The following is a 27,329-nucleotide window of genomic DNA, read 5'->3' on the forward strand; positions in this document are numbered from 1 at the left end:
ACAACCTGTTTACATGTGATGGTTTTACACTGATGCTCTCTTAACTTTGAGCACATTTTAACCACCCTACATTTAACACTCCCTACCAGGTTTAATGTTGTGACATCATACTTTACATCTTTTGTTGTGTCTATCCCTTAACTACTTATAGACATTCCCAGATTAGGGAAATTTTCAGTTATCATTTCCTCAAGTAAGTTCTCTGCCCTCCCCTCTCTGTTTCTTCTCCTTTTGGTAGCATGTGAATGTTAGCGCACTTGATGTTGTCTCAGAGGTATTTTCAAAACTACCCTTATGTTTTTTTTTTAATTCTTTTGTGTTTTTTTCTATTCCGCTTGAGTGACTTCCACTGCTGTGTCTTTTGCTTCACTGAGTTGTTCCTCCACACCATCTAATCTGCTTTGGATTCCTTCTAATATGTTTTTTATTTCAGTTATTGTAGTCTTCAACTCTGTTTGGTTCTTCTTTGTATTTTCTAACTCTTAACTTTTCACTCTCTTCATCTATTCTTGTCCCAAGTTCACTGAGCACGTTTGTATGAGGTCATTGCCTTGAATTCTTTATTGGGTAGATTGCTCATGTCTTCTTTGCTTAGTTCTTCTTTTGGAACTTTGTCTTATTCCTTTGTTTGGGACATATTCTTCTGTCTCCTTATTTTGCCTAATTCTCTTCCCCTGTATTAAGTAGGTCAGTTACATTCCTGATTTTGGGTAAGTGACTTATATAGGAGACATTGTTTGAGGCTAGCAGTCCACTCTGCCTGGTCACCAGAGGCCCCTGCATGGGCTCTGTGGGCCTTTCTGTTGTGTTGGGACTATGGTAGCTGGGCTGATGGATGGGGTTGGCCCCGGCCCCGAAGGCTGCCACGCTCTGCCTCATTCAGTGGCTGCAGGCCTGCTGGTACTAAAGTCCTTTTTATTTCACTCTTATGAGCTAAGTTTAGATGAACAGCTAAATGTTCATTTTTTAAATGAAGAAATGGGTTTTAAGTCAAGGTGTCAGACCACAATTCTTCTAAGTTATAAAGGAATGTTTAGATTCCTGATTTGTCCTTTTATCTTCCTCCTCACCCTCATCCTGGAATAGTAGAGATTAGTTTAGTTTTGTGAAAGGTGATTCAAAGGCGGTGCTGCCCATCTGGTTGTGCTGTACACCTACAAGTAGGGGTGTGTGTCATTTAATTGTCATTGTTGATTTGTCCTTATTTTGTAAAATATCCAACAGATGTCAGTAAGGTGTCTTAAGTAAAAGATTCCTTTTCTGACTCAGTTAAGTCATTTGTACAGAGTATTTATTGTAAGGGTTGCTGCAAGTCCAGAAGAACTGGGGAAGGAGAAATGAAGGAAGTCAGTGTTTAACTGTGGATGAGCTACTTGCTGAGTTTAGAAAGCTGTATCATATGTGTTAATATTTAAGTTAGTCTAATAAATTTTTTTTTTTTTTTTTTTTACTTAGAGCCCTCTAAAATGGGATGCCCAGGTGAGGGGCCACTCTCAACTTGTTCTGAGGAAATACTGACCTCAGTCAACCACTCTGGTGACTGGAGAATTGGGTGGGAATGGTAACGAGTGGTGTAAACAATCAGGAATGGTTTTTGATTCAGCCTAGACTTCTGGGGAGAAAAATGGTTGATTGAACATAAGCATGTACTTGTATTCCTTTCAGAAACCTCACTACAGCTATAGTAATGGGATATTCCTTTAAAGACATAGTCCTTCAAGAATAAGGAAAATGGCAAAGAAGAAAACAACCACAAAAACCAATAATACATAATAATAAATCAAATGCTGGAAAGCAAAGGGAGCGTGGTAAATGACCTACCTGACCTGAGAAAGCCAGTTCTTAATCTAGCAGCAAAGAAAGCCAAGAACCAATCTGATTTTTACCACAGATTCTTCCAATAGTCCAGGAATCGATGGCCTCAGGAATGTATAGTAGTGGATCCCTCAGTCTTCTCCTCTTCCCAAGACCACTAGACAGTCGCTCTTCCCACCCCTATCTCTACCCTAATGTAAGGTTGCGGGTCAGTTCTCTGGGGGAGAAAACGCAAGGGTCTCTGGACTGGGCCATACCAGGCAAAATGGAGAGCACAGGGTATTTTACCAAATACAAGGGAATAAAACGAACACCTGCGAACTGATGAGACTCCTCTACCTGTCTCCCTCACTTTGTCTTTACCCTCCAGGCAAGAGATCAGTGTCATTGGAGAATTTACCAGCCCAAGAGCAAAGACCTAAGGACACTGACATTCCCGAGGCTAGTTGTCGTTGGAGGGAAAGCCTCTAGCATGGAAGAAAAAATCCAAAACAAATGAAAAAGTAATTAAAGAAATTTGGAAGCAGAGATATGCAGGGAATAGAAAACTTTAAAAAAAGTTGTGATTATTTTCAGAGAGAGAAAATAGGACATACATGAGACAAGAACTGAATGTTAAATACAGAGCCAAAATACCGCTTTCTGCTGTGTATTAAAAAATTATAACAGAAATAAGACTCAATAATAGGAGCGTTAAAAGATGAAAATGAGGAAATAGCCCAGAAAATAAAGGGGAAAAAAGATAAAATAATTAGAGCATCAGATTAGGAAGTCAAAACAATGAGTTCCAGAAAAAGTAAAACAAAGGGGAGGAAATCACTAGCAAAATATTTTAAGAAAATTTCCCACAACTGAAGGATATGACGTTCCAGATTAAAAGGAATTACTAAGTGCCTATGACAAGGCAAATTTTGGGGAAATTTCAGTTTGTCTCTGATGACAAAGAGGCCATTCTGCAAACTGCCAACGAAAGGGAAGACATTACAAACTAAGGACCAGAAATCAGAATGGCTTCTGACTTCCATCAGCAACACCAGAAGCTAGAAAATAATGAGGGAGGCTCCAGACTTCTGAAGCAAGATTATTTCAGTACAGGATTCTGTACCATATAGCTCTAAGCCACTAATAGCACACGATAATAAAGACATTTTCAGACATGCAAGGTTAAAAAAACTACCTCCTACACACCATTTCTCCTGAAGCTAAATGGGATAAATTCTCCACCAAGAATGAGCAGGCTGTGGGATATAGGATAGGATATCCAACAAGGGGAGAGATACAGGAAGCCCTTGGGAGAACCCTGCAAGGAGAACCCAGGTACACAGCCTCAGAATAATGACATCCAGTATAGACTGGAGCAGTCAGAAGACTGCTGTGAGGACTTCCCCAAGAAGACCACACTGATATATCTGAGTGAAACAACAGGAAGTGAATTTGGGATTGAATTAACAATAAGGACATAGAAATCTAAGCAAATAAATAATCAGACAATAACTAAAGCAAGTTTCCATGTTTGTTAAATCCTAGTTGTAACATCCTCTTAGACCTGAAGTGATAAGCAACATAGATAAATGCTTTTTATCAGCTTCCTCCAACTTTATTATTATAAGCATTTAATTTATAAATTTTACTCTATTTTATTTTCCACACACACAAAGTGTGATTTGGCACTGGTGAATACACACAGAATCTTAAAAGTCCAATGTGAACTGAATAGATTTTCTGGGATCTAACACCAAAAAACAACTGCCAAACAACTGTCAGACAGTTCATTCTTTAAGAAAGCTGAGTTAGGGGGACAGACTGCTTCCGAAAGATAAGTGTGAAAAGTAGTGTGTGTGTGCGCGCGCGCAGTTCACCCTCTAAGAAAGCTGACTTAGGGGGACAGACTTCTTTGGGAAGATAAGTGTGAGAAGGGGTGTGTGTGTGTGTGTTTTCCCCATGCTCAGTAGTGCCTGACTCTTTGTGATCCCACAGACTGTAGCCCACCAGTCTCCTCTGTCCATTGGCTTTTCCAGGCAAGAAAAGCCATGCCTTCCTCCAGGGGATCTTCCCGACCCAGGGATTGAACCCACGTCTCCTGTGTCTCCTGCATTGGCAAGCGGATTCTTTGCCACTGAGCCAGCAGGAAAGTAATAGGAGGAATTTAAGGGAAATTTCTACCACACAGACTGCAGAAATATATAGAAAGGCAAACAAGGCCCAAGGAGAAAGCTCTGCTGAGATAAAAATGCTGAAAGCGGGCTTGGGCCCTGCCTCAAAGGCAACAGCTGAATAACCAAAAAAGAGCAAGGAAGAAGACCTTGCGCAATCCTGGGGTTAGTGTGGGGCTCTGAGAAAGAACAACATGTGGTAACATGACTCCTGAGGGCAAAGAGCATTGCTATTCAGGAGCACATGACATCTTGATCTGAGGACCATAGACTCTCTATCTTGACCAGAGAGGGTTAGTGTCATACTAGTAACACAGGAGCACCGCGAGCATGTGGACCAGCAGCCTTCATGTCCAGCACCCATGAAGGGTAGATGTGAGTCTATTAAGGCACCTTGACGGAAACTTGAATTTTGTTCTTTTCTGTAAATCACAGGGAAACTGAAGGTCTGTACGTCGCATTTCCTGGTGTTGAAAGCAATAAAGGGCCAGCACTTAGAGTCAGTTGTGAGATGTATCTCTACTTAGGAGTTGCCTTAAGATAGGGTTTCTGTGACAGAAAAGGAGGAGGCCACCCCATTGGCGACTTTCCTGAGGCTCCCGCTGTCCATGGCTGAGCAGAGCAGTCATTGCAACAGGGGCATGGGCCGTGAGGACAGAACCCCCCAGGACAACAAGGCAGATTTCTGGTGAAGACAGTGTCCCCACACAGGTAAGCAAGCGTCTCCAAGTACCACTAGGAAGAAAGCTGAGCGCACATGGTGCCAGCTGCTGGAGGCTGGCTCAGGATGAGAGGGGAAGAGCATCTGAGTCTCTAGATGATGTTAGATGTCAGGACAGGGTGTTCAAGGCCTACCCCTGAAGAGGCCGGGGTGGGGTCCTGCATTTAGCCAAGCACAATTCAAAGTGGTCTTCAACTGCCATGAGGGATTCTGGAATGTCACTGCTGAGGAAGCGCTCCAGGAGAAGCTGCTTGTTGGGCTCCCCAGCCGCTGGACAAGCAGTTACCACAGCAGTACTGCTTTGTGTCAGAGACAGTGCTGTCACAGCAGCAAATCTTTCCTCTCACAAACGCAGCCATGTTCGTCCGTGATGAGGTGCTTCCCTTGATTGGAGTTCTGCACTGGTTGCTGGACTGACTGGCATTGCCCCAGTTAAACTGTACTTTCCATGGAATGGGCTGATCACGGTCTTGACCCTGGAGAAGATTCCGATCTCTTACTGCCCTCTTCTCCTGCTTGAAGGTGCTGGTGAGGAAGTAGAGGAGCAAAAGCCGGATGACCAGGACAAGCACCCACCTCTCCTACAAGAGCCAGTGCCACATCGTGGCCGCCAGGTTTACCATCCTGTTAAGAGCATGTGGGCCCTGCTCCTGTGTGGCATGGCTCCTATGCAGCCGGCAGCCCCATGGCTCAAGGGGGCACCAGTCCCCTCTATTATAGAAGCTAGATAAGTTAACACCCAAATAGCATACTTGAGTCACTCCTGGTTCTGCTCTCTCACTGATTGACTTAACATCCACCATCCTCTTAGTATAGTGGTGAGTATCCAGCCTGTCATGTGGGAGACCAGGGTTTGGTTTCCCCAACAGGGAACAGGGAGGCAACATTCCCTAGGGCTTCCCTGGTGGCTCAGATGGTAAAAAATCCGCCTGCCAATGCAGGAGACTCACGTTTGAGTCCTGAGTTGGGAAGATCCCCTTAGAAGGGGATGGCAGCCCACTCCAGTATTCTTGCCTGGAGATTCTCATGGACAAAGGAGCCTGATTGGTGGGCTACAGTCCATGCTGCTGCTGCTGCTAAGTCGCTTCAGTCGTGTCTGACTCTGTGCGACCCCATAGACAGTAGCCCACCAGGCTCCCCCGTCCCCGGGACTCTCCAGGCAAAAACACCAGAGTGGGTTGCCATTTCCTTCTCCAATGGGGTTGCATTAAATCAGACATGACTGAGCAACTAACACTAATCACAAGCAGATTCTAAGTTTTTACTATGTTAGCTGGTTCTAGAACTGACTAGAAGTTAGGACACTTTAAGGCTATCTCAGGTCTTCATCTGCCTTTTCTAAAAGCAATTTATTTGTACTCAGTACCTGATAATTCTGTTCTGAACCTGAAATCTGATTTCACCGCCCCCCCCCGAAATTTCCAGTCATATCAGAGATGTGGTGAGTTCCCAAACTGCTGTCCTTTGCACTCTTTCTCTTCAGAGTTTGTGATGATCGACTCCCTCCCCTCTTCAGAGCTCTCCTGTCTTGTGCAACAGTTTTTCTCTATTGGTTGTGTTTCTCCCACTCCGTACCTTCTTTACTGTTTCCCTTTTTGTGAAGTCTTATTCTTACCCTTCTTTGCTTGCTTTGTCCTTTCTCTGTAGATGACTTAGCCTGTTTTCATGTTTCTAAATGCCACCTTGGTTCTAATAACTTTTAAGTCTCTATTTCTGGCTTTAATTTCTCAGTTGCAGACCTGAATTCCCAATTGGTCGTCTGAACATCTTTACTGGAATGTTCAAAACTGAAGCCATTTTCTTTGTATAATTTCCTTTCTTCACCCCCTCCCTCCCCTACAGCCTGTTGTTCTTATGTGATTGAATTTCTGCTAAATGCCCACCATCCTTCTAGTCCTCCTAACGTTAACTTACTCATTTGTTTCTACATGCTGCTACTGCTGCTGCTAAGTTGCTTCAGTCGTGTCCGACTCTGTGCGACCCCATAGATGGCAGCTCACCAGACTTCTCCGCCCCTGGGATTCTCCAGGCAAGAACACTGGAGTGGGTTGCCATTTCCTTCTCCAGTGCACGAAAGTGAAAAGTGAAAGTGAAGTCGCTCAGTCGTGTCCGACTCTTAGCGGCCCCATGGACTGCAGCCCACCAGGCTCCTCTGTCCATGGATTTTCCAGGCAAGAGTACTGGAGTGGGGTGCCATTGATATCTTAATAACTGCGCATTGTATATCTCTTCTCTCGGTTCTCTTTTCTTCTTTCTATGTATCTCCTTTCACTGCTTGGTCATCATTATCTTCTTAAAAGCCCTCTTTGAATCATATTTCTTTCCTTTTTTCTTTAAGTTATTGTTGGCTCTTTCTTTTCCCTTTCTCTTAAATATTTACTTATTTGGCTGTGCTGGGTCTTAGCTGTGGCACACAGGGTCTTCAGTTTTCCTTGGGGCACGCAGGGTCTTTAGTTGCTGCACGGGCATGTGGGATCTAGTTCCCTAACTAAGGGTCGAACCTGGGCCCCCTGCATTGGGAGGGTGGAGTCTTGGCCACTGGACCATCAGGAAAGTCTCATATTACTTTATTTCTTTAAATGCTTTTTATAGGATCTCTAGTGTCTATAGGATAAAATTAAAATTTGCAATTACACTAAAGTCTCTCTGTATTCTGATCAGAACTTGACTCTCTCCCATCATCTTTTTTTTACCCATCACAGATTCTCTAGGTTCTCTGGGCTCATAGGTCTACTTCAGGTTCCCCATGCATTCTCATACTTGGGCTTCTGCTCACGTTGGGCCATCAGCCTGGTTGTCTTACTGTAGTCTCTCATTCTGCTTCCCTCATCTGTGATAATCACATTTGTCCTGAGGCCCAGTTAGATATCTCCTCTTGGCAATTGTTTCCTTTATTCCACTAATCAGAATTCATAGCATTTATCTCTGATAAGCAGTTCCTCTTTTACATCTAATACTGAAAGTATGTCCTTACCCTTTTAATAAGTTGTTGGTGTGTATCTTCTTTACCAGATTGGAACTTCTTAGTTGACAAGACTGTAGCTTCACTTTGGTGTTGTCATGGCAACTGACAGGTTTTGTGCATTGTTGCCGAATAAGTGAGTGACTGATTGTTGAGCAAATGACTGACATGAGACACACTAGAGAAACCTTTGCTTGACTTTTTCAGGTGAGACACTTCAAAGTAAAAGATAATCTTAGCTGTGGGAAATATTCTTTCCCTCTAGCCGCCCTCTGCAGGGAAAACCACATCCACTTCAGAGAAATATTTTTGGAATGAAATCAGAGAATTAGCATCATTACGTGGCCGCAAGGACTATAAACAGTTACTGCAATTGCCACAGTTGGTTCTGATAAGTGTGAAGTTGGTATGCGCCACTGTCCATGTTAATAAGTCATAGCACTCAGTGTGCCTGGCTGCACATGGCAGATCTGATCTCTTGAGCTGTGCTGCTAGTTGATTGGAGGAGGGCATGGCAACCCCCTCTAGTATTCTTTTCTGGAGAATCCCATGGACAGAGGAGCCTGGCAGGCTACAGTCCATGGGTTGCTAAGAGTCGGACACAACTGAAGTGATACAGCATGCGTGCTAGTTGATATTGTAACCATAGTGGTGTTCGTGAGCATGACACCTATGCTTTTTTTCCTAAAAGATTTTGTTAGTAGTAAATAGCTTTTATTAAATATTATCTTGCTCCTATACAGAATGGTAAGAGAAAATACATCCTTTTAATAACAGAAAATGATCTTTTTTAAAAAATTATTTAATTTTTTGCTGTGCTGAGTCTTGTTGACTAAAACACGATGTACAACTTCAGAGTTGTGAGTTAAGTTTTGTCTGGAGCAAAATGAGGACTGCAGTCCGTGAGGCAGCATAGCTCTGAGAGACTGCTCCAAAGCGGCAGTGGGGGAAAGTCCATATATAAGGTTTTGGTGATGGGGGAGTTCAATACCATGCTGCTGCTGCTAAGTCGCTTCAGTCCTGTCCGACTCTGTGCAGCCCCATAGACAGCAGCCCACCAGACTCCCCCGTCCCTGGGATTCTCCAGGCAAGAACACTGGAGTGGGTTGCCATTTCCTTCTCCAAAGCATGAAAGTGAAAAGTGAAAGGGAAGTCGCTCAGTCGTGTCCAACTCTTCGAGACCCCATGAACTGCAGCCTACCAGGCTCCTCCATCCATGGGATTTTCCAGGCAAGAGTACTGGAGTGGGGTGCCATCGCATGAAGCACTCATTTTACAAAAGGTTTTTTGTTAGTCATGAGGATCTGATGTCACCATGAAGGGGTTTAGTGCTTCTGTAGATATGGGGAGATGAAAGGATTGAGAACATAAAATCTGTTTCTAAAAACATCCAACTATCTAAAGACCTGTCTCACCAATTTCCCTGGAGCACAGAGTGCTTCACTCCACCCTGAACTCCCTTGAGGGTTGTTGAAGGTCAACAGCCATAGCAGCATGGGGCTCAATCTCCATAGAGGCAGATGGCAAAAGCCTTTGTTGTTCAGTCGTTGGCAGTGCTCTTGGTAAGTGCCAATTTGTAGTTGACAGTCTCCATGCTCTATACAGTCTTTCTCTAGTTGCCGTGTGAGGGCTTCTCATTGCAGGGGTTTCGCTTGTTGTGGAGTATGGGCTCTAGATGCACTAGCTCAGTAGCTGTGGCTCTCAGATTTAGTTGCCCTGCAGCATATGGGATATTCCTGGACCAGGGGTCAAACCTGTGTCTTCTGCATTGGCAGGCAGATTCCTAACCACTGGACCACCAGGGAAGTCCAAACAGTTTATCCTTTATGTTGCATTTCAGCTTGATAGCACAAACGTGTGTACTACTGTTGGAGTTAACGGTTATAAGATTAATTAGTATATCAAAATCGCAAGAGCAGATTTAGCAGTTACTTCATAGATAGGAAGTTTACTGTGGTAGGAAAGAAGGTGCCTGTCTGTGACTGTAACTCTCTGTTCTCTCTGGAAGGATTGCTTTATTAGAGGCACTCATGGGCAGTGGAAATGGCACAAGGTTTGAAGTTACTGTAACTGGCTTCAAATTTCACCTCTTCTCATCATTACCCCTCAGCCTCAGCTTCCTTATCCAGTGAGATTTTTATTATGGTTTGAAAGAAGAATGCAAGACCAACAACATAAATTTTGATTTGAGACAAACTTCAGTTCTCTCTGACTCTTACAAAACCATGGAACCAGTGAGATAATGGAGTAAGTGTTAGTTTCTCATTTTGCCTGGACAGGTTTAAATTAACCCAATAAGGAAATTGGAGGTGTGGCATCTTAGGAAACATCCTGTCTCCGTATCTCATGACTTTACTCATTTGTTTTTCCATTTTTACTTGCACAGTTTGGCATTCTGTTATGTAACTTGAGGTAGAAAGATGGGAGTGGAGTTGTTTATAGTGCGTCTTGAGATTTAATTTTGAGACTTAATCTTGGCTTTTGACTGCTATAGGAACTTTTCCAAAATGAAAAAATATATGATTTAGGTAAGTGGAGCCAAATTATCTAAACATTGCTTACTTTAGTTGCGCCAGTGGTCTCTCTTTCTCTCCCCTTTCCCCCATCTCTCCCTCCCTCTCAGTTTCCTCCTCCATCCCTCCGCATTCTTATTTTTTGGAGGGAGGAGGAGCAGGGAACAGGATTGGCTCAGCTACTTACAAAAGCCTTTTTAGTTTGTATTTCAAACAGAAGGATTTGTAAATCAGATAGGTGGAACATCTAGTTATGTTTGTGTCCAAAACAGCCTGAAGCTGCCTCCAGGGATGAAACCTGTTTTTTTATGACCCTAAGGGCTTCCCAGGTGGCTCCGTGGTAAAAGAACCCACCTGCCAGTGCAGGAGGCACAGGAGATGCTGGTTCCATACCTGGGCTGGGAAAATCCCCTGGAAAAGGAAATGGCAACCAACTCCAGTATTCTTGCCTGGGAAATCCCATGGACAGAGGAGCCTGGCAAGCTACAGATCAGGGGGTCACAAGGAGTCCAACACAGATTCGTGACTGAGCACACACACACATGCATGCTCTTGGCACTCACCTGCCGTCTAATTTCTGTAGTAACAATGCTCAAGAAAGGAAGTTCCCAAGTTTCTCATAAAGCTGTTGTATCTGTTGGATTGTTCTGGTTAACTTCTTTTCTCTGAAATGTACAGCCTATTTTCTTTTTCTTCAGAAATTTACAGGTTTAACTGTTTTCCATTTTAATTGATGGTTAATATATCACAACAGGAAATTCCCATCTAGTTCATTTTTTTCTTTTGCTTCCAAAATAATTTTGATTGTGTTTTGCATATTTTTTTCTAACTCTGCAGAGTAGAAAATAACAAGATAAACTCAAGGTAGAAAAAAATAAAAAGAAGATGAATTCTTGGGATGGGAAGGAAATAAAAGAAACTTGAAATAGGAAGAGAACTGGTGATACAGATTATTATTTTATGTCAGTTTATTTTTCAATTTAGAGGTCTTTCAGTTTTTTCCCTTTTACTTTAATCAAAGTAGTGCCATCAGAGTCAAAAGCATAGTTAAACAAACCTTTTGTAATTAGTTTTTAAAAGTAGAAATTGTAGGAAGTATCCAGATGTGTGTTAGGAACCAGATGATCTAGGAAGGGAGCCAGTGAAATAATACATTGGGAGTGACTGAAAGTAAGAGAGAGAAAAATATATTTACAAGCAGACTATCATCAGTAGTACACAAAAAACAGTTAGATAAAAATAGCCTTGGAGCAGCCGCTGAAGGCTAGAAAGTTCCACAGTGGTAGATAAGCCTCCCAAAAAAGAAACCCCTTGCAGAATAGGAGTGAGGGGGAAACGTGGCCTCTTCTAATAACGTTTGACATAAGTGATATAGCATAGGGTCGTTGGTAAAGATGAGCTTTTTGTAACTAGATGTGTTTCTTTGGTTAATAAATTAGAATTATACTAAAATTTTCATAAGCTTTCCTAAGACTTAGCAGTGAATTTGACTACTACTCTATTGTATTTATGCCTAAATAATACATTCCCGTATCGTATTATTACTTGTCTTAATCAGTTCCCGCTGTGATAAGAGGATACCATGGAGTGGGTGGTTTGAACAGCAAACATTTAATGTCTGCTAAGGGCCCTCTGGTGTTGGAGAAGACTCTTGAGAGTCCCTTGGACTGCAAGGAGATCCAACCAGTCCATTCTGAAGGAGATCAGCCCTGGGATTTCTTTGGAAGGAATGATGCTAAAGCTGAAACTCCAGTACTTTGGCCACCTCATGCGAAGAGTTGACTCATTGGAAAAGACTCTGATGCTGGGAGGGATTGGGATCCTCTGATGCAGAAGGAGAAGGGAACAACAGAGGATGAGATGGCTGGATGGACAGAGTCTGAGTGAACTTCGGGAGTTGGTGATGAACAGGGAGGCCTGGCGTGCTGCGATTCATGGGGTCGCAAAGAGTCGGACACGACTGAGCGACTGAACTGAACTGAACTGAACTGAAGGGCCCTCTTCTGGGCTGCAGACTGCTGACTTCCTATATGCTAACTCATGGTGGGAAGAAGGCATGGGAACTCTCTGGGGTCCCTTTTGTAAGGGTACCAATTCTGTTCATGAGAACTCCTCCCTCATAACCTGATTACCTCCTGGAGGCCCCAACTCCTAATCCCACCATGCTGGGGGTTAGAATTTCAACACGTGAATTTGGGGGACACCAAGATTTAGCCCATTGCACTACTGTTGTCACACCATCATGCAAACCTCGTAAGGGTCTTACTGAAGGACCAGGTTATTGTAAATAATAGCTTCTGTAAAAGCACAGTATATTCTAATAGCTTCTGTAAAAGCACAGTATATTCTAGTGTCCATTTATATTTGAAGGATTCTTGAGGCTAAAAAGTGTTTTTAAATTAGAAACTGGATATAAGAAAACTGTTAAAATGCCATGGAGACTGTGATTAATAGCATCATGATCTGTTGTTGAATCTGAAGGCATAAAGGGCAGGAAGACAATGGGGTGGGTAGGAATGAGGTGGGGTACAGAATCTGGAGAGTGGTTTGAGTGGGGAGGGGAGCAGAAGATCGGTATTCTGTATGAGACAACCAGGGGAAAATGGCATTATTTAAGGGACGTTTTGTCAAGATCTGAAAGAAAAATTGCCAGAATTGTAAATAGGTTATGAGTTTCCACGTTAAATGAGTCTACAAAGTGCTCAGCACAGTGAATAAATAAACACCTATTTCAAAGCACATCTTCGGGAAATTTCAGAACATCTTTGATGAGGAGGACCTTCTAAGAGTTTTCAGGAATTGAAAACAGAAACAAAAATATGCTATATGACATTCGAGTAAGAGTGGCATCGAGTTCTTGACAGCAATGTTAGAGGCTAAGACCACAGAGTAGTGCTGTTAAAGTTCCAATTGAACATGACTTCTAAACTGAAATTATATTTCAAGCTAAACGATCCGTCAAGCAACAGAAGGGCAATATTGAAAAGGACAAGAAGAAGACAGAGAAAATCCCCAAAATATTGGTGAAAGGAAGTCCTGGGATGGCAGCTGGATAGCTGAGAGAGTGTCCAATCCAAATTGGAATAAGGGGATGGTAGGGTTTTAGGCACTTCTCAATTTAATCTCAACTTTTCTAGATAATATTCTTACAGCACTAGGTTTTATTTAGAAATGTTGAGATAAATGCCATAAGGAGAGGCTAAAAATTAAAAGAAAGAATGCCTTTGGTGGGCTGCTGTTTTTTCTTTATTAGCTTATTTGATTTTAAGTATAGTTGTTATTTTTCCCACAATGTACATCTATTAATAAAGTAATGTGTAATTTAAGGAAACAGCCTTCTCTGAATGTGTAAAATCAGCATGATAGTTACTACTTTATAGGGTTCTATAAAAAAAGGATATTAAAATTAAATTCCCCAGCAGAATGCTGGCACATACTGGGTGCTCATTGAATGTTTGTTTCTTTTTTTCAGTCAGTTTTGCTATATTTTCTATGAGGAAAAAAAAAAAAACAAAAACAACTTAAGTTCCGAACAAGTCAATGTATGAACACATTTAAAAGCCAGCTAGTTTTTAAGTAGGGCACTGAAATTTCAGACTTTAAGTATAAACTGCTGCTGCTGCTGCTAAATCGCTTCAGTCGTGTCTGACTCTGTGCGACCCCAGAGACGGCAGCCCACCAGGCTCCCCTGTCCCTGGGATTCTCCAGGCAAGAACACTGGAGTGGGTTGCCATTTCCTTCTCCAATGCATGAAAGTGAAAAGTGAAAGTGAAGTCGCTCAGTCGTGTCCGACTCTTTACGACCCCGTGGACTGCACCCTACCAGGGTCCTCCGTCCATGGGATTTTCCAGGCAAGAGTACTGGAGTGGGGTGCCATTGCCTTCTCCGTAAGTATAAACTATGTATTGTTTAATAGATCATGACAAGCATTCTAGATTCCAGATTTTTCATTAAAGCAACTCCTTTCATTAAAAAAAATGTCACAGATAGTAAAAACGTAATCAGAAATGAAGTACACACCCCAAAATTAATTTGACGAAATTTAACACCCTTTCTTTCAACCACTCTGGATATACTTCTTGCTAATAATAGTATAGAAAAAATCTATCTCCAGTAATATTTAGATCAGTGTTTATTATACATTAATGTATTTTGGTTGATGATATTGTTGACTAAATTGCTTATCAGAGTCATTTGTGGCAGAAAAAACATAAATGTTGTTGACTGCTAAAGTGAAGGCACGGATGGGAATCCGCCTGCCAATGTGGGGGACGTGGGTTCAATCCCTGGTCAGGGGAGATTTCACGTGCCACAGAGCAGTTAAGCCCCGTGTGCCTCAGTGCTGAAGTCTGAGTGCCTAGAGCCATGCTCTGCAACAAGAGAAGCCACTGCAGCAAGGAGCCAGTGCACCACCACTAGGGAGTAGCCCCCACCCTCCGCCCCTAGAGAAAGCCCACGTGCAGCAACAGAGACCCAGCACAGCTAGCTTCAGTTCCGCTTTACTACAGCATTATGATCAGGTGACTATAAGCCCCACACAGTCTTTCCTTAAAATTATTTCACTGGGTAAGTCCAGAAGACTGAGCTAATACTGGCCTGGAATATGAGGAACATAGAGGGATGTGTTACTTTATTTTACTATTGCTACTTGAAATATATACCCAAGATCCTTCAAGCTACTATCCTACATACCTACTGAGAAGTTATTTCACAGAGCATTTCATTTGTACCTCTCCTTGGGTAATTAATAATGTCAGCATTTTCATATCAAAGCACCTACAATTACAGTGTAGGGTCTATGGTGTCTTATTTCAGATATTCTTGGTAAGAATAATATTCTGTTGACAAAGTTACAGACTTTATCAGGCTTCTCTGATGGCTGAGAGGGTAAAGCGTCTGCCTACAATGCAGGAAACCCAGGTTCCATCCCTGGGTCAGGAAGATCCCCTGGAGAAGGAAATGGCACCCCACTCCTGCACTCTTGCCTGGAAAATCCCATGGATGGAGGAGCATGGTAGGCTACAGTCCATGCGGTCACAAAGAGTCGGACACAACTGAGCCACTGCACTTTCCTTTCCTTTCACAGATTTTATCTCATGATGGCAGTTGCAGGGGGTGTATGCTAGATCATGTTATAAACGCATTAAAAGTGTTCTCTGATAAAAGAATTAAGCGTAAAAACAGAAGGAAAGCGTAAATGGAAGAAAAAGAAAACAGTTTAGACAGTCTATGGCAATGATAGCTTGTAAATGATAGCTGGTAAATAAAGAAATCCATACAGATATTTATCACAAAGCTTTTTGAAGGAAAGATGCCATGTCAAATCAGGGATGAATGATATTAATTGTTCTTACACAACCCCCTCTCCCTGCTTTTTACAGCCTCCCTCACCCACACACACAAAATACTATTTTTATTTTGTTTCAACAAACTCTTATATAGTGGTTTGTGCCAGGGATTATTCTAAGCACTTGACAAATAAATATTTACTTACTAAACTCTGTTAGCTAGGTACTATTATTATCTTTGTTTGTTTGCTTTTTAAATATTTAATGAAACCAAGGTGGTGCTTTTCCAGGACTTCTGTAAGTAGTGAATGGCACTGCTGGTGTTTGAACCTGGTAATCTGGCCCTAGAGTTAGTCCTGTGAACCTCTATGCTCTTTCTGCTGCTTGCCTTGGAGTGATGAACAAAAGAGGAAGAGTTCTCTACTCCTGGGTCCTATGACGCCATCAATGGTTATTTCCTTATACCATAAAAAAAAATAAATTTATTAGCAGTTATCTGTTTTACTGTCACTTAGTGGAAAATAATGTGCAGTCATTTATTCAAAAATATAAAAACAGAATATGAAGGGTTTTGTTGCTGTTGGCAATTTGGGGAATAACTGTGATGAATGAAATTCTGTTTACTAAAGATGCAACTTCACGCATCATTTAGAGAACTTCTTTACCAAGAACATGTTTGGCACTTAATAACACTCAATAAATATTGAGTCTAATTAAACAGTGAACAAGGATGCACTATATATTTACAGCATTTTCCAATTCATCATATTCTTTTTAATTTCACGTTTGCTTGGGTATGGTGTAGAATTTAAAATATGCATCATAAATGTCTTAGGAAGCTTTGAATGTTTTATATGTTTTTGAATGATCATTTAAATCAGGCAACAGCTGATGGTACAGGGTGAAGCATGATCCATAATAATTATATTTTACAAACTCATTTTGTCCTAAAACTTCTCTAAGGACAAAAGTATATCCTTAATTAAAGTCAGTGCTGTGGCCTTTCTCTTGCCAATGAGATGGAAACCACTGTATTTATTTCCTAACATGAGGGAGAAAGGACTATTTCCAGTTCTCATACACAGACATTCCTGTTGTTACTTCTCTGGACGGCCTCCTGAGAGATCTAATAATAGGAGTGTGAGTCTGTCCTTAGTCACCAGTGACTATTTCCTTAGCAAATTCATTAACCTCTCTTTTATCTCTCAATTTGTAACCCCAGTAAATTATCAGTTAAGTGTTAGACTTCCCTGAAATATAGCTCTTTTCCACTCATCTCTGTTTTCTATCAATATGATTTTTAGACCAGTATGTTAAACAGGTTATTTAGATTTAAATTCATTCAAAAGCCCAAGCCATCTGTGCTCTGATTTTATTACATCCTAGGGCAGATTTATCTTTTGATAGTTACCACTGTTGAAGATAGGTTAAAGAATATAGTTCAAGCATATAATCATAATTCTTGAATATGTTAAAAAAATTTTTTTTTCATTTTTTATTGGGATACATAACTACTGTCACTGAAACAATTTCTCAGAGATGATTTTCAAGTTTTTCAATGGTTTTTAGCTTCAGCAATAGTAAATTTATATGCTGTGTTTTATTGCCAAGAGAAAATATGTTATCCATTGTGACAGAAAAAATTGTTATTAAAGCAGATGGTAAATCCTTGAATGTAGTGTTTATGTTACTGAACTACATGGTATTTTTGTTTGCTTGTTTGTTTATTGTTTTTTGGTAGGATTGCTGGTTTAAAATTGACTGTGTGCCTTGTCTCATAATTCTGTGCCTTTTCTATCAGGGTATTTACCTTTACTGGAAGACTAACTTATTTCTTATTATGTAGAACTTTATTTGATAATTATAAATTGTTTTAACTGTATGGACATATATTTAGAAGAAAGTTTTAACTTCTTGAAGTTATTTTTTATATTTACTGATATTTTCTAAACCGAAAAATGATTATTCATGGAGTTATTTTCATGTCCACAGTGTTTTACATTTTGGCAGATGATTCATCTCAGCTTTTAAAATAAGATAAAAATCTCATATTATTACTTAGGAACTTTCAAATATAACCCTTCTCAAAAAATAGGGGGAACATATATGTATTTCAAAATGTAATATTTGAAATGAAAATGTAAAACGACTAATATCATAAAATGGGATAGAGGTGCCCTCTTGGAGCCTAGAATAAAATTGAATAAAAGGGTCTAATTTTATTACTGTCACCATCCTAATGGTTCAGAAGTACTGAATACAAGTACCACTGATTAATTTTACCCTTGCTTAAGAATTTAAATTTTCTTTGGGGAATGGATTTTCTATTAAAAAATAATCTGAACCATCTTTGAATCAGATCAGATCAGTTGCTCAGTCGTGTCCGACTCTTTGCGACTCCATGAATCGCAGCACACCAGGCCTCCCTGTCCATCACCAACTCCCGGAGTTCACTGAGACTCACGTCCATCGAGTCAGTGATGCCATCCAGCCATCTCATCCTCTGTCGTCCCCTTCTCCTCTTGCCCCCAATCCCTCCCAGCATCAGAGTCTTTTCCAATGAGTCAACTCTTCCCATGAGGTGGCCAAAGTACTGGAGTCTCAGCTTTAGCATCATTCCTTCCAAAGAAGTCCCAGGGCTGATCTCCTTCAGAATGGACTGGTTGGATCTCCTTGCAGTCCAAGGGACTCTCAAGAGTCTTCTCCAACACCACAGTTCAAAAGCATCAATTCTTCGGCACTCAGCCTTCTTCACAGTCCAACTCTCACATCCATACGTGACCACAGGAAAAACCATAGCCTTGACTAGACGAACCTTTTTTGGCAAAGTAATGTCTCTGCTTTTGAATATGCCAACTAGGTTGGTCATAACTTTCCTTCCAAGGAGTAAACGTCTTTTAATTTCATGGCTGCAGTCACCATCTGCACTGATTTTGGAGCCCAGAAAAATAAAGTCTGACACTGTTTCTACCGTTTCCCCATCTATTTCCCATGAAGTAATGGGACTGGACACCATGATCTTCATTTTCTGAATGTTAAGCTTTAAGCCAACTTTTTCACTCTCCATTTTCACTTTCATCAAGAGGCTTTTGAGTTCCTCTTCACTTTCTGCCATAAGGGTGGTGTCATCTGCATATCTGAGGTTATTGATATTTCTCCCAGCAATCTTGATTCCAGCTTGTGTTTCTTCCAGTCCAGCATTTCTCATGATGTACTCTGCATATAAGTTAAATAAACAGGGTGACAGTATACAGCCTTGACGAACTCCTTTTCCTATTTGGAACCAGTCTGTTGTTCCATGTCCAGTTCTAACTGTTGCTTCCTGACCTGCATACAGATTTCTCAAGAGGCAGATCAGGTGGTCTGGTATTCACATCTCTTTCAGAATTTTCCACAGTTTATTGTGATCTGTACACTCAAAGGCTTTGGCATAGTCAATAAAGCAAAAATAGATGCTTTTCTGGAACTCTCTTGCTTTTTCCATGATCCAGCGGATGTTGGCAATTTGATCTCTGGTTCCTCTGCCTTTTCTAAAACCAGCTTGAACATCAGGAAGTTCACGGTTCACGTATTGCTGAAGCCTGGCTTGGAGAGTTTTGAGAATTACTTTACTAGCGTGTGAGATGAGTGCGGTAGTTTGAGCATTCTTTGGCATTGCCTTTCTTTGGGATTGGAATGAAAACTGACCTTTTCCAGTCCTGTGGCCACTGCTGAGTTTTCCACATTTGCTGGCATATTGAGTGCAGCACTTTCACAGCATCATCTTTCAGGATTTGAAATAGCTCAACTGGAATTCTATCACCTCCACTAGCTTTGTTCATAGTGATGCTTTCTAAGGCCCACTTGACTTCACATTCCAGGATTATCTGGGTCATGAAGATCTTTTTTGTACAGTTCTTCTGTGTATTCTTGCCATCTCTTCTTAATATCTTCTGCTTCTATTAGGTCCATACCATTTCTGTCCTTTATCGAGCCCATCTTTGCATGAAATGGTCCTTTGGTATCTCTAATTTTCTTGAAGAGATCTCTAGTCTTTCCCATTCTGTTGTTTTCCTCTATTTCTTTGCATTGATCACTGAAAAAGGCTTTCTTATCTCTTCTTGCTGTTCTTTGGAACTCTGCATTCAGATGTTTATATCTTTCCTTTTCTCTTTTGCTTTTCGCTTCTCTTTTTTTCACAGCTATTTGTAAGGCCTCCCCAGACAGCCATTTTGCTTTTTTGCATTTCTTTTCCATGGGAATGGTCTTGATCCCTGTCTCCTGTACAATGTCATGAACCTCAGTCCATAGTTCATCAGGCACTCTATCTATCAGATCTAGGCCCTTAAATCTATTCGAATCTATTTGACATATAATATTGTGTTAATTTAAGGTGTACAACATGTTACTTTGATAACATTTGTGTATTGTAACATGATAGCCATTGTAGCACTATTTATCACGTTATGTAATTGTGATACAGTTTTGTTGCCTATATTTATTATATGTGCATTAGATCACTGTGGCCTGTTTAAACACTATCCTTTGCAAGTTTGTACCCTTAAACATCAGTTTTATCCCCTCAAACCTATCCCCTGGTAACCACCATTATTATCTGATTGTTTGAGTTTGACGTTTTATATTTCACATATAAAGTTTATGTCATACAGTATTGGTCTCTCCCTGTCTGACTTACCTCACTTATCAAACTGTGTTCAGGATCCTTGCATGTTGTCAGAAATGTCAGGCTATCCTTCTTTCTTACTGCTGAATAATATTTCATTCATATATAAACCATATCATATTTATCCATTCATCTGTTGATGGGCATTTAGGTTGTTTCTATATCTTGAATATTGTGAATAAAGCTGCAATAAGTGTGGGAGTGTATATATTTCTTAAAAACACTGTTTTCATTTCCTTTGGTTATGTACTCAATAGTGGAGTCACTGGACTGTATGGTAGACCTGCTTTTAACTTTTTGAGAAACTGCCATATTGTTTTCCATACAGTTGAACCAATTTATATTCCCATCAATACTGTATGAGGGTTCCTTTTTTTTTCTTCTTTTCTTTGTATGGCATCCTTACCAGAACTTGTTGTCCCTTGTCTTTTAGATAATGACCATTTTGACAGGTGTGAGGTGATAATATTTCATTGTAGTTTTGATCTGCATTTCCCTGCTGCTGCTGCTGCTGCTGCTGCTAAGGCGCTTCAGTCATGTCCAACTCTGTGAGACCCCATAGACGGCAGCCCACCAGGCTCCCCCGTCCCTGGGATTCTCCAGGCAAGAACACTGGAGTGGGTTGCCATTTCGTTCTCCACTGCATTTCCCTGCTGATATGATATTGTGCATCTTTTCACATGTCCGTTGTCCATTTTGATGTCCTCTTTGCTTCACAATTTACCTCTTGGAGTTCTACTAGACTTTAGCTTGCTTCAGATAGTTATAAGAGAATAATGGAAGTAATAAAGCCCACGTAACCTGCATGATGCAGTAGCGTTTGGATTTTATAGTACATGTATGCGTTACTGTGTCAGTGATGTGCAAAAGATGACCGTACCATATTTTTTGCTTTTCATAAGTAGGTTTATCGAAACAGTAGCCCACGCGTACAAATATTCTTTAACATTAAGGCAAAAGCAAATGCCTAATGACATACTTTTACTGAAACCAAATGTTATCTGCATTAAATGGGGAAAGTGGACTATTCTTCAGTTGTGACAGTAGATGAGCTTAACAGGAAATCAACAAGCTGAGCAGATAGTTATATTTTCAAAGGCACTGAAGAAAATGAGTTTTTGATGGCTTTATTAAAGTTCAGCTTAAGCTCTTAAATGAGGAGAGCCAATGTCACAGGCATGTCCCTGGCTCCATGAATACACTGAGATCTCCATTAATATCCAGCCCTGCCCCAAAATGCTTTTAGTTGCTTTTTGATGTTTATTAATGAATTTTTTTCATAGAAATAGAAGTGTTGCTTTTGTTTCCATAGTATATTGTTTACTCATACACTGAAAGTAGAAAAAGATTTGCTTGGAGTTTTCCACATAGATGTTTTTTTTTTTTCTTTGAAATATGGCACTATTCCTATAAGAGCCTGACTGTTGAGAAGGGTGACTGATGTGTGAGTTTTGCCTGCTCTTTGTAATGCTTTCTCCTGGCCAGTGGTCATTTCAGGTAAGCAGATGCAGTCTACTAAATCATCTTTGCTGGAGAAGCAAGGCAGTGCTCTAATGCCTCGCCAGGAGTTGTAGGAACATTGAGCAGCCATCGGAACGGTCACTTGTTTGGCATGTGCCTCCTCTAAACACTTGTGAGTGTTTGCTAACCATCCGACTAATAGGTCCTCGGTCCCTATAATGCCTTTTTTTTTTTTTTTAAATCAAAAGAGAAGTTTGCCTTGTGGTCCCATCATATACAAATAAAATGAAATAAAAATTAGAATTTCGGTGGTATTTTTGAGTAAGTGGGTGACTGTGATATTTGTCATTCCAGTTATAAACAATGATTTCCTTTTCTAATACGAACTCCAAAAAGAATGCAGTGGGAAAGCCACAGCATCAGAATGTTAGTCTGGTTTTTGAGGAGACATTAAAAGAAATTGTGTTTGTGGTTAGAGGAAGCTGTGTTTCTGATCATCTATCTGTTCAGAAGAGGGAGTGTGCATATGGAGTGATGTACACCTTAGCATGCATGTAGGGTGATGTACACCTCAGTTTGACTGCTGTTGGTATGTGTATCTGCTTGGAAGAGGAGACAGCATATATTAATGGGATTTTTTGTTTGCTCATTTTAAAATTTGTTAATAAGAAAATGGATGTGTAGGTAACTTCATTATATTCAACTAGCTTGATTTTTGTGCCCTTTAATTTTCAGAAAATTGTGCACCTATGGTTTTAGAGTTTCTTAATGGCTGTCGTGGGGCTTCCCAGGTGGCTCAGTGGTAAAGAAGCTGGTACAGGCAGCTTCTTTACCACGTGGGTTTGATCTCTGAGTCAGGAAGATTCCCCTGGAGGAGGAAATGGCAACCCACGCCAGTATTCTTGCCTGGAATGTCCTGTTGACAGAGGAGCCTGGTGGGCTACAGTCCATGGGGTTGCAAAGAGTCAGACACAACTTAGCAACTAAACAGCAACAACCAATGGCTGTCACACTGACGTCTATATCTGTACCAAAGTCAGAATTCCCTAAATACTTTTGTAAAGGGTAGGGGTAAAATACACTATCCGTATTCTTCAAAGTTTATAAAACATACTATCTGATTGATTCATTACTAGGAAAAAAATATCCTAGCCTTCTGAAAACAAAACCAATATTTGTTGACTCTGAGCTTGGAAAGTCACATAGATACAGCCTTCAGTAGTGTACTTATACCTGTTTTCAAGCCATTTGTTTATTTAGCAAATATTTACTAAGCATTTATTGTGGCCAGACACTATATTAGTTCCAAGAAGGGCAAGAAGAAAGTGCTATGTTAAGTTATAATAGAACCATAGTTTGACAAGATGATGACCAAATTTTGAATTTGATTTAGCTCTTATTTCTGTTTGAATTAAAATACAGATTTTCAGAATCAGAAAAGACATTTAAAATTATCTGCTCCAACCCCCTTCATCCAGTGTTTGAATCTTTCATATTATTCATTTGATCATTGCTGATATTTGACTGTTTTTGACTTTTAAAAAATGGCATTTTCATGTAGTTCAACCTAATGGAACTATTATTAAGTACAGAGTTTGCTCATGACAGTGTAAGATGGGTTAGTGAAGACAACCCTATCAAACTGTCTGTATGGGGGAGAAATGTAAGACCAGATATTGACAAAATTGTGGCTATTTGCAGAAATAAAATGGCTCAAGTGCCTTCATCTAACCAGGATGAAGATTCTGGGTGCTGAATTAAGGGTTCATCTTGTGTGATCCATTATATCATTTCAAACCTTCTTCACACTCTACAAGGCTCTTAAAACCCACGAGGGATATTCTGCGTGGACATGGATTTCAGTTACTTTGCAACTTGAGTTTGTGGCTGGAGGATGAGCCATTTACTCAGGGTTCCCCAGCTTCCTAGAGAACACCGTCCTAGTGTTGTAGATGAAGATGTTCTTGGTCTCTCCAGTCCCTACCTTGGAAGCTGCGTTTCCCTGGCTATGGCAGCTCAACGCATGGCTGTGCGTTCATGTACATTTAAAGTTACTTTGAAAATCAACATCTAGGAATCAGGATTTCACCTAGTATAAGTAAGACCTAACTGGGTAAATGATGAAATGACTGTTTTCCCTTACAATTGGCTTCAGTGAGTTACTTGAACTCACACATTCCTGTTTCACTTACATACAAGTGCTAGCCTCTGGCATCAGAAAAATGGATATGCTGTGGTGTGTGTCCTCAAGTTACTCTAAGCACACCTCAGTCTAAGTACTTTAAAAAGGTTTGGTAAATGAAACATATTCTTCCATTCATCCAAGCATCACTTATTACGTACGTATTAAGCCAGGCACTGTGTTAGGCTCTAGTGATAAAGCTGAAAACAAGAACAAGCCCCTTCTTCATCTGCATCATATTCTGAATGTGAAATGAGACATTAAACATCAGTACTAGTATAATGTTAGATAATGATGAAAGCTATAAAGAAAAAGAAACTACTAGAGAGTAAAAAAAAAATAGTACAAAGGAGAATGTAATCATCTCTGCATAGGAAATGAGGTAAACCACCCTAAGAATATAATTTTAAATCTGGGTTTTGAAGAGTAGATAAGAGTATGACAGGCAGACCAGGCAAGGAAGAAACTTCTAGATAGAGAAGCAGCAACAAACAGTAAGGCTGGAAGACATAAAACAGGAGATTAAAAATAGGAATGCATATTTGTAAAAAAGATGCAGTATAGGAATAATAAAATATGGTGTATGATATCCTTTGAAGAGTGTTGAAATAACGTCATATTTGGATATGCGAAAAATCGTTTCCTTGAGAGTACTCAGATTTATTCACGTATCAGAACTCCAGGTAGTAGTAAAAGTGCTCTTTACAGAACTCAATAAATTATTGTTCTGATTCACCTTCAAATATCTGAAAATGTCATTATTGATCTGAATTTGGAACTGTTCCAGGCATCTTTAAGGTTAAATAAGAGTAATAGATTCTAACATTTTAAAATACATTCAAGAAGAAAAAACTCACTTTTGAGAAAATTGAATACATGAACTTTCTGTGTCATTTCGGGAAAGATTGCTATTCTTTTTTTTTTTTATCAGATTAATGACCTTAAAATTTTTTTTTAATTAATAAATTTAGTTTCAGCTGCACTGGGTCATTTTTGCTGTGCTCAGGCTCTCTCTAGCTGCCACAAGGGGGCCACTCTCTAGCTGTAAGTACATAGGCCTCCCATTGCACTGGCTTCTCTTGTTGCTGAGTGCAGGCTCAGTCCTTGCGGTGTGCGGTCCCAGTTGCCTTACGGCACATGGAATGTTCCCTGAACAGGGATCGAACTCGGTCCCCCTCTGTTCTTTTTTATCATCAGAACCTGAGTGTTGTTCAGTAGCATAGTTTGAGAACTGCTGTGCTACAGTTATTCATCAGATGGGCTGCCAACCTGTGTGGGAAGCGTTAAGGAATCTAACTGTGTCTTGTAGCAGGCAGCCCCTTCGGAAAGTCCCTTGCAGTGGCTCTGACTTCCTTTCATTGAGCTGAAATCTCTCTCTCTGATAATTTAGTCTCACCGTTTAGACTCTGAATCTTGAAGATAATGACGGAAGTCGTGACCTATTTTTTAGAAATCTTCTGAGGAATAACAAGTAAAAATAATCTCAGTGTACTTTGCACTGTTTTAAGGTTGATTATAAATGAGGCTGGGCTTCCCTGGTGGCTCAGCGGTAAAGAATCTGCCTGTCAATGCAGGAGACATGGGTTTGATTCCTGGGTCAGAAAGATCCCCTGGAGAAGGAAGTTGCAACCCATTCCAGTATTGTTGCCTGGGAGAATCCCATGGGCAGAGGAGCCATGAAGGCTACAGTCTATGGGATTGTAAAAGAGTCAGACATGATTTAGCAACTAAAACAATAACAAAACATATGAGACTAATAATGATAAAGCTTACCTGGGTGTGAAGAGGGTAGGAGGTGTTGGTGTTTTGTTTCATAGAGGGCAAGGTGGGAGTCTATGGTCTCTTAAGTCTTCATAATCAAACTCTTAGTTTGTTCTTTCTGTATAATGTTTTGTTTATGTCTTTTCTCCCCCTATAATTCTTATTTGAGTAGCCATAGGGTTTACAGGAATAGTTCTTCTGAAATAGAAATACAAAACCCAAAGTAAAAGAGGAAAATGCAGTGTTAGAGTATTATGATCCTTGAAGTAAAATGAAACCCGATAACCAAAATCAAATTATGATGGAATTAAAGGAGACTTTATGCATCATTGAAACTTGGAGAGAAAAAAGGGGAGAGGAAATAGGGTGCCAAAGATACATACATTCATATTTATCACACATATATGTACATACATACAAATATATCTGTGTGAAAATATATTGATCGTATATGAGAGATATATTACATTTAATACATATATATACAAACACATAAACAGAGATAAATGTATTTCCATCAGCTTTTGTGAAAGGGAAGATAACAGATTGAAACTGTGCTCTCTCCTTTCTGTCCTGTTCCACTGTCTGAAGTGGCAGGTGGAATCCGCTCAGTAATTCAAAGAGTGAATTTTTTAATTGATCAATCCTGACATGCTAACCTCAGCAACCGAGCAGCTGCATAATGTGTTAGGTCATCATACCAATAATGAAGATTACATCATTGACCTGCCTCCTTTTTTTGGAATGTAGAGAAAAACAAACCCTAGAAATATGTCAGATTTTCAAACAAACCAAAATAATGACTGAGCATACTGATGCTATCTATAGTTTCATCACAACTTATTGACTAATCAGTTAGGAACCATTCTGTTTGTAAAATTAATTTTAATTATAGTTTATTTTTAAAATGAAGTTCTAGCTTAAGACCTGAATGAAAAGTTTCAGAGAAATTGTTTTTCTTTTTCTAAATTTAAAATATTACTATTGTGATAAAGTGATTCACCAAGTGACTTTAAGATAGCAATATATGTGTTAACAGACTTCTATATATACATCAGCCGTAAGGTATTTCCCTGGGCTTTGTACTTTGAAAAGTTAATATTTTAATTCAGCAATAACACTCAAAATAAGAATCTCTGAAATTTGTTTTATATTTCTATTCCTAAAACAGGACAGATTTTGAAATAGATTGCTTTTTTTAAAAAAAATGAATCGCTTCTTAAAACTCACAGATGTACACATCCACCCATGGGACAGAAGAAGTGAATTAAATACCTCGCTTGGTAAATCACGTTGCTTCTTCTGAACTAGATTGCCTGCACCCAGTGCTGTGAAAGAGACAGGCTGTGAGCAGGAAGGATAGCTATTGTTCAGTGCTCTCTAGCAAAAGAAGTGGGGGGAGGGGGGTTTGGGGGGGTGAGTTTGACTGGCGTTGGCTCTGGCTTTTCTGCATTCCAATCTGTCTGAGGCATTGAGCGGGAGCAAAAAAACAGAGAGAGAGAGCGAGAGAGAGCAGGAGCGTGAACAAGCGCAGCTAGTGTGGTATAGAAAGTGTTTTGAGTTTCTGACTGGCATGCCGGAAAGATCATGTTAGCAACACCCAGAAACTTCACGGAATGCAGACCCCAGGTAAGAGTTCCTAGAATCCATCTGAGACAGAAGTTAAAAGTTTGTATATATTTAAAGGGTATCTGTGCTTTTTCAAAATTCACAAATGAAATGACTATTTACTTTTGTACTTACCGGCTTTTAAAAAAAAAAAATGGGTTGGTTTTCATTAACTGTGAGTTCACAGGAGTATTGTGTGGAG

General features: G+C 40.2%; 1 protein-coding gene and 1 pseudogene across 9 annotated transcripts in view; one reads left to right on the forward strand and one right to left on the reverse strand.

Annotated features, from left to right (window-relative positions):
• Nucleotides 1-27,329, forward strand: part of RASAL2 (RAS protein activator like 2) — a 397,112-nt gene that overhangs the window by 221,901 nt on the left and 147,882 nt on the right. Inside the window, exon 1 of one of the 9 annotated variants that reach the window (XM_070768502.1) lies at nt 19,469-27,148. The exons of the other annotated variants lie outside the window; for them this stretch is intronic. Coding sequence (XP_070624603.1) covers nt 27,136-27,148 — 13 coding nt within the window. The 5' untranslated portion in view covers nt 19,469-27,135. Of the gene's footprint in view, nt 1-19,468; nt 27,149-27,329 lie in introns of those variants that run through there. 9 annotated transcript variants of the gene reach the window in all.
• Nucleotides 4,425-5,312, reverse strand: LOC109570519 (SREBP regulating gene protein pseudogene; annotated as a pseudogene).

The sequence above is a fragment of the Bos indicus genome, chromosome 16 (assembly GCF_029378745.1).
Source record: "Bos indicus isolate NIAB-ARS_2022 breed Sahiwal x Tharparkar chromosome 16, NIAB-ARS_B.indTharparkar_mat_pri_1.0, whole genome shotgun sequence".
Taxonomy (NCBI): domain Eukaryota; kingdom Metazoa; phylum Chordata; class Mammalia; order Artiodactyla; family Bovidae; genus Bos; species Bos indicus.